At 39.4% G+C, this 8,462-nt stretch overlaps 1 protein-coding gene across 1 annotated transcript; it reads left to right on the top strand.

Annotated features, from left to right (window-relative positions):
* Positions 1 to 1,244: 1,244 nt before the first annotated feature.
* On the top strand, positions 1,245 to 8,085 carry emx1 (empty spiracles homeobox 1). The gene is made up of 3 exons (XM_051381912.1): positions 1,245 to 1,917; positions 4,010 to 4,194; positions 6,911 to 8,085. The coding sequence occupies exons 1-3, from the start codon at positions 1,569 to 1,571 to the stop codon at positions 7,076 to 7,078; spliced, it is 702 nt and encodes a 233-aa protein (XP_051237872.1). The 5' UTR covers positions 1,245 to 1,568; the 3' UTR covers positions 7,079 to 8,085.
* Positions 8,086 to 8,462: the final 377 nt, after the last annotated feature.

Here is an 8,462-nt window from a genome sequence, read left to right as displayed (position 1 = left end):
AGGGATAAAGCGGCCGTGGAGCTCCACACACAATCACAGGCTGCCTCTTACTTCCACTGGTTCCTGCTGTTGTGGTGGACTACATGCGGCTAAAGGTCCTTCTCATGGAGGACGAACGGACTCCTCCTCAACACATGATGGGCATTGTTTAGTCCGTTTTCTCCCCCCCCCCCAAAAAAAAGGTGTTTATGCACGAATCTAATTAGAAAACAAGAATGATCTCATTTGATTTGAATTGATGCATTTAAGAAGACTACAGTGGAGTTTGCTTGTCTTGGGTGTATTGTAGAAGTATAAGCTATATATCATCATTTTAAATAATGTCTCAATTTATCAAAGGCAAAATAAAAATAAAGACATCATCATAATCGTTATTAATATAATTAGAATTATTAAACTAATGTTTGTTTGGAACGCACATAAGTATTTATTAGGCAGGATACAAATAGTGACAGAAAAATCATTTTATTATATTTATTTGTAAACAGACGCAATAAGAAATTAAATTACCAATTAAGCGTTAAAAGTCTGAATAAAAGCGTCCAATAATCCTTTCTGAAAGGAGAAATTAAAGAATACAAAATGACTTTTCCGTTTGCACGTTTACCTGAATGTGAATGAGATTTAACTGAGGGAAAAGGAATTGTTAAATATAAAGTTGTTCTGGCTAAAATGTTGTTTTTAATTAAAATGATCTGATGAACTACAGGTTGATAATTAGACATCAACAATCCAACCCCAGGCTGTATTTATCAGAGAATCTGAGCGCCTATTTCAGACAATCTAAAGGTCATGTTCAGCTCTAATTTGCTCCCCTTAACAGTTTTAACGATGTGGGTGAAAACACGTCTGAACGCTGTTAAAACAACTTGAAAAAAGAAACCCCACACATTTGGCACTTCACTGTGGAAAAGAGTGAAATTCCCACTCGTGTCCATGAGACATTTTCCTGACACACAGGCTTTTAGATATCGTCTAGGGAGAATTCCTGTATGATTGAACCAGCCACCCCCCCACCGGCAGACTGTTTCCCTTCAGAAAAACAAGATATTAAGGCTGAATAGGACACACAATGAGCCATTAATTGGAGCACACATGTTTTCTCAGCGTGCCTCTGTAACTAAGCTGCCCGGTGTTGTGTGTGATCTATGAAGCAGGTACTTGAGGGGACCTATTGGCAGGTGCTGTGGTCCAATCAGCTCTCTCCGCTGCGCAGCGTCGAGCCACATTGAAGGTTGGAGGCGCTTTTACTTGGTGCGCACTTGTGCACAGAAACCCTCAGAGTGCGCACAGGCTCCATGGATCAGGGCAATTTGCAGCACTGTTGAGTTTTGTAGCAGCATCTCCACAGGACAAGCTACAGTGTAGGCAGACCCCCTCCACCCACACACACACACACACACATACATACATACATACATACACACACACACACACACACAAAACACCCCTCCATCTTCGGTCATGACGCTTCTCTGAGAGGGAGAGCTTATCTTTTCAAGCAAGAGGAAGGAAAAAAAGACTGATCACTTTTCTTTTGGTGCTGGTTTTTCTATTTGTGGCAAGAGATGATGTTTTCGTCTGCAGGGAAGCGCTGCTTCACGATAGAGTCTCTGGTGGCCAAAGAGAGCCCTCTAACCGCCGAGGATCCCATCCGTCCGACGGCTTTAAGTTACTCCAACCCGGCGACAGACGCCTTAATGAACAGTTACCAGGCTCCGCCGCCCAGGTCCCTCTATCAGACCCCGGACCTGGTGTTCCCAGAGACGGTAAGCCACCCCTCCCTCACCGTGGCTCCGCACCAGCTCGGAGGCTCGCACCTACAGCATCCGCATTTCTTCGGAACGCAACACCGAGACCCGCTCAACTTCTACCCCTGGGTCCTACGGAACAGGTTTTTCGGACACAGATTTCAGGGTAAGTGAAGTGGCGATGCACTGGGCTCTGACATATGATGAAGAAACTTTATGATCATACTCGTAAACAGTTTGTTAAAGCCTCAATGATCCGCTTAAAATGTTTATTAAACAACAGGCTGCACTTAAATGTTGGATTAACTAGATTTAGGTGGCGGATAAATGTCATAAAGGTGTGTGTGTGTGTGTGTTTGCATAGGCTAATTGAAAATAAACTCCATAGAGGCTGAAACAGCGAGCTTCTATCTCTGCTTTTGAGAGGTTTCCACATTTCAATGAGATACTTGCACATGACTTTTGAACACGATATGACTTGTGGACACTGAAACTCTTCCTCAGTTGAACAATAAATTGCAGTCACAGATAGTAAACGACAAGGCCACCGTGTCTGCAGCAGGACGTCGGGCTGCTCTCATATTTCCACTCTCATTCGCCCTGCAGCCACTCTCAGAAAGCCACAGCCAGGAGATGATAAGCGCTGCTGCTGGATTTCCTTTTTCCATACAAGAAAAGTCGCCCTAGGTTAGGCTGCAGTGTTTTTCATTTCATTTAAAAAAAATGTGGTACAACAGCCAAGGCTGTAGAGACAAAGTAGATAAAAAAAATCTTGGATAATAATGTCAGTATAATGGGAAATAAAAAGGCAAATAAGGTAGAAAATCCTGCCCAGTGTATTAGCAGCGATTTACTTACCAGAACAACCTCAGCGCAACTGTGCATGAACCCAATTATGTCTCGTTTACACTATATGAGAGCAATTTTACTTTGATTTTCCTATTACTTTTTTATTACATTCATAAAGGTTAAATTCATCCTAAAATAATAAAGACAGCATGATGCACGATGATCGATTAAAATGTCCATCATTTATTATAATAAACTATAATAACCTACAGTTTATCCTAATTACAATAGACTCATCTATTAATATCACATAATGACTTGTGGTCATTATTGTATATATTAAATGGGATACAAGAGGACAAAACCGAAGAAAGGTTGAATAATAGCTTCTCATAACAATATAACTATAAACAACAGAGAAATAAAATTAGGTTGTAATATTCCAACGTTAGAGAGATTACAGACTTTTTGGGATGTTTTACCACAAACTAAACATTTCAGCTTCTAGCTTGAGAATATTTTCACAGTTTGACTTATTACACCTTCCTGACAAAATACTGGGAAGTATATCAGGGTGAAAGCTAATTAAGCTGTCAGTTAATTAACCAATATTTACTGTAAAAAAAAACTATCGCTCACAGAGCACAAATATATTTGTTTGCTTTAAAAAAAAAAAGTAAATTAAATTAGTGCCACACAAGTGTTTATTCGACTGTTTATTATTTATTTGTCATATCTGATGTGCATTTTCTACAAAACTAGAACCGAGTTGTGCACGGAGGTCACTTATGTTTAATAAATAGATTTTAATAAATGTAACCGGTCAACTTACACACAAAAAATGCATAAACTTTTATAGTAGGGTCTACAATATGTTTTTTATCAGGCTGGTGCAACTATTGGCAAAGATTCTCCGTCTCCATACGCTATGTTCAAACTGGGCTTGGTTTATAGGCCCTATGTGGGTTAAAGAACAGAAGGCCTAATAGAAAACCAGTAGAAAGGGAACTCATGATGGCCGTTTAAAACCGCGGTAGGGTGCCAGCTCAGGTATTAAAAAATAAATAGGATATGATGTTTTTGATAGACTTCCATACATTTATAAGCACTTTTTTTTGTAACTGCCATTCTTATGGCAGTATCATTATTTTCATTGTTATTATATTATATTATATATATAAATATTATTATAATATAATAATATAAATAATATAAAAATAATAATATTTTCCAAATAGATTAAAACTGTTGCTTGACCTTTGTTTCCCATTACCACATTAATGACAACTACACCCTCATTAGGTGACACTTTGCGGTACAGTAGGCCTGTTAACACCGTTCACACTGTTTCTGATCATACAGGTTTCAGCCCACTGACAACCAACCCGGGCACAGTCACATTATAATAACGTTACCTGTTTTCCAGCCACAACTGACGGCCCTTGTTGTTTCTTTTAATTCGGTGTCAGGTAACGATGTGTCCCAGGACAGCCTGCTCCTCCACGGTCCTTTTGCCAGAAAACCCAAACGCATCCGGACAGCCTTCTCTCCCTCCCAGCTCCTCCGACTGGAAAGAGCCTTCGAGAAGAACCACTACGTCGTCGGAGCCGAGAGGAAGCAACTGGCAAACAGCTTGAGCTTATCTGAAACACAGGTCAGCTAATGTTATGCTAGCATCTATGATATACAGGTTTGTTTGTTTGGCGTCGAAACACGGATAATTATCACTTGTTTTGGCCCATAAAATCACAAAAAAATTCTCTTTTTTTGGGGGTATCATTTCTCACTTTTAACTTCACTCATTTACGTTACCGAGGGCAGCGTTTCTATGGCTACCACGTTCTTTTTCAGAACGTTCCAGAATCGAACGGTTGGCGTTGACTGCAGTCGAATGTCGCGATGACTCAAACAAAAAAAACAACAATAACGTAATATTAAACGGCGGGAAAATATATCCAATAGAAGAGAGTTAGCCAAATGTTTCTAAAAAAAATAATTCCAGCGCAAGAGAACCTGAGGAATCAGGATGGATGTGATAAATATCTGGGTGGTAATTAAAACGTTTTAGATATATTTTTCTTTGGATAAATATATCAATATCATGTTCCTCAAACAGTTAACTTACCATCTAGTGCACCATTTGTTAGGCTAGATGGAAATATCTCACTACCTGAGGTTACTCCTAAAACTGTTATGTCAGTTATATTAATAATCATAATTTAAAAATATAAATTGTAGATTAATTTAAGTAATTTATTTGTATTTTATGTCTTCTGAGCTGTTAGTATTGTTAATATCTGTTTTAAATAGTTTGTTTATAGGTGTCTTCTGAATATAGGCTATTATTGCAAAATATGAGTCTGCTCAAATGTTAATGACAGAAGAAATTATAAAACAGTGTGAAACAATTTTGTAGTGGCTATGATGAGATCCTCTCAGAATATTAATCATATAGCGTATATAACATTTATTAAATCCACAGTTTGCAACACAGTACTGAGAACTGCTGTTGACATTGGAGATGCTGCAATGTCCCAAAAATATAAATCTCTGAACTATAATTTAAATAAGTCCCTTCCCCCACATGAGACATGGCTGCAGCTGTCAGTGAAAGCTTCTCTTAAAAAGGTGTTTAATTCATACATGCTATAGGATAAATATTATTGATGGTTATGCTTAATGAGTCCACATTATCTGGGTGTCATTTAGGCCTAATAGGCAATATAAAGAGAGGCTTCCTGAGTCAGCAGTATGGATTAATGCTGCTTGCAAGTTTAAGGTTTGTGTCAGTCAATAGGAGGCAATTAAGCACCAATTGCATTATGCAAATTATAAGCGAACAGAATATCAATCAGTGTACTCCAAGTTTATTTGGTCTTGGGTTAAAGTGTGTACAGCAAAAGCAGCGAGTAGCACGGAGGCCAGCGGCAGTAACTTCTCTACAACTGGATGAGAACATGGTCAGTCTCACACATCTGATGCAACTATCTGTTTTCTACTTCCTTAGAGTGGGCACTTACCCCTGCAGAAACATTTGGACCCGTAGACTGATCAAGTCACCGGGTTATGAAATAGGCCTTATTACTCAATATCACCCTCAGCGGGTGAAGGGATGGTCATACTGTGAGAAAACAAAAAGTGAAAGGCTGCAGCAATATTGCTACACCTTTTCCTAGCCATCATTATAGTTTTGTTCTTTAAAGTCTTCTGCCTCCATTTTAGACAAATGGACAGAAATACTCCCATCCAGCTCTGGGAACTAGAACAGTATTTTTGTGGCTCTTTCAGTTTAAACAGTTTTTACTGCGCAGAATTAGCCGGAAGCGTAGTAAAAGTCAAGAGGAGGGAACTATTAGCGTGTGTCCATATTTGAAAAATGAATCTTGGCCAACGTATAGGTTAGTCAGCCAAGCTCATGTTCCAAGGTCACTGTCAGTCAGGAAGCTATTACCATGCATTAATGCTCAGTTACGAATGTAAGAAGATTTTAATTTTTTTAATTAAGCAAACTTTTTAATTGAGCATTCTGAGAGTATTCTCCTAAAGGGGATGTTGTTTTTGTCCCTGATTGGTGGATAGAGACTGTTTAAAAATGTGTTTATAACGGTAGAAAGTCAAGATAACCACTAAAATCTACTGGTTTCCAGAGGGGTAAATATAATGACATTCTGGGAGAAAATGAGAATTGTGTCTTTATTGATTTTAAGTGTGTGCCATACCAATAGGCAGACATTTTAATTTGTCATAGCAGGAAAATCACAGGCGGAGCTGAAACACTTAGCCAACTGAGTAGTAGAACAACAACAAAAATATTAACTCATTTCATAATCAATTAATTGTTGACTTTACATTTTTGTCAAGCAAAAATGCCCAACATGTTGTCATTCCAGTTTGTTAAATATGAAGATTTGCTGCCCTTCTGTTTTAAAGCATAAAGTAAAAATCTTTGGGTTTAGGACAGTTGGTTAGAGACAAAATCCAAGGCACCTTCAGAAAATTGTGCATTTCTTGCTATTTTTATACATTTCTGACATTTTATAGAGCAAATGATTCATCGATTAATTGAGAAAACAGTTTGCAGATTAACAGATAATTTAAAAAAAAATTTTAGTTGGAGCCTCAATCACATGTATTACTAAAAACATTAATGATGGCTCCATTATATTTAGTAGTGCTAGCATGCACAACATCCGGGCCCTAGAACTAAAAACGCCTTGTTCCTGTTATTAGTCACAATGTCCACCTTGAGAAAGGTCTGCTGCATTTTCTTTATATTTAAATGAAATCACTTTGACCTTCTGAGCCTCTCTGAAATTCCACTACAGCCCATCATCATCATCATCATTAAACCTGTTTATTCCTCTGCCCAGGTGAAGGTGTGGTTCCAGAACAGGCGGACCAAGTACAAACGACAGAAGCTGGAGGAGGAAGGACCAGACAGCCAGCAGAAGAAGAAGGGAAACCACCACATCAACAGATGGCGCATCGCCACCAAGCAGTCCAGCTCCGAGGACATAGACGTGACCTCAGAGGACTAAAACAACGGTCCAACCTCCGACAATGCTGCCCTAAACCCTGCGTCCCCTTCTGACGCATCAGAGGACCAACACTATTTATTATGTAATATTATTAAATATAATTAGACACATTAGAGGAAGACACAAGGACTGAATATGTGATCGCGGCGCATCTCTTCATCGAGGTGCTACACTCTGTGACACAGGGAAAAAAAAAAAAAACCCATCTTATTTAATGACATCCATCCTGAACGTCTCTGGATGAGGAGGGATCCTTCCATCATTTAATGATCTTTGGTGTGTGACGACCGAAGATGAAGGGAAACAACGTCAACCTCTATCATAGTGTTTGTTGTTTTTGTTTTTTTTAAAATTGTACATAGGCAACTTATAAAGGTTGTTTTTGAAAGAGGCTATTTGTTTCATTAAAGCTGTTTCTACCACCTGCTTAGGTCATTAACACCTCATTGCTCACCCCACCCACTCCGCCACCTGTGAGCCATGTTAATTTAAATTTCTCCTCAATGACGAGAACATGTTGTCGCACACTTTTCATCCGCCCAGTGAGTCAGAGAACAGGCTGGCGACTGGCCAGAAGAACAAAGCAGGAAATGAACCATGTGTCAGAGAAGATCCGAGTTTCTCACTTGCTGCATGATTTTATTTTCACTGGTGACTTGAGAGCCATTCCAGCGCTCCGTTACGCTCCCTAATGAAGATTCTCCACAGAGAGGCGATTCATAACCAGCTGTGCATGACTCTGGGACAGACGAGACGCTGCAGAGACCTCTGGTGTTAGGGGCGAGTTGTGCCACATAATAAAAGCAAGTTCACAGCTTTGTGCTTCTTCTGCCATGCCACATTTTTGTCAGTGTGGGGTGATGGATGACGTCTCCATTTGTTGAATGTCTGCGCCGTGTGTAGTACAGAAACGTATATAAGAACATACTTTTCAAGCAGAACGTGTAATTACAAAAAAAAAAGATGTTTTAGAAATAAAAACAAAAAGCTATTTCTCTGATGAGAAATGTAATGTTTTTGTGTAATCCAGATGCTCACTTCATGTACATCATGTCAACCAGGCTGCAGAGTCTGAAGGCTTTCCTTAAAGCCAGTCATTATAGCGGCAGATTTCACTCATTAGTTCCTTCTCTCCGGCTGGAGGTGCATGTGCAAATCAGTGTGAAACATGCTGCTGCAGTGTTTGATTGGAACGAAAACCTAGAGCCACTCGGGCCTCCGTGGCACAGGAAGTGGTACAGTCCAGAAGTAGAACAGCCCAAGCAAAGAAGGATTTTCCATTTTCAGGTTGTTTTATGCTTTAAACTAGAGCTAAAAGAACTCCCTCCCCCGAAAAGTGAAAATCAGGGGATAATTAAGGATTAGGGATTCATGACAGCCTGAA

This window comes from Dicentrarchus labrax, unplaced genomic scaffold (genome assembly GCF_905237075.1).
Source record: "Dicentrarchus labrax unplaced genomic scaffold, dlabrax2021, whole genome shotgun sequence".
Lineage (NCBI taxonomy): Eukaryota > Metazoa > Chordata > Actinopteri > Moronidae > Dicentrarchus > Dicentrarchus labrax.
Note: the sequence above shows the minus strand (reverse complement) of the source record. Positions and strands in the feature narration are given on the sequence as shown.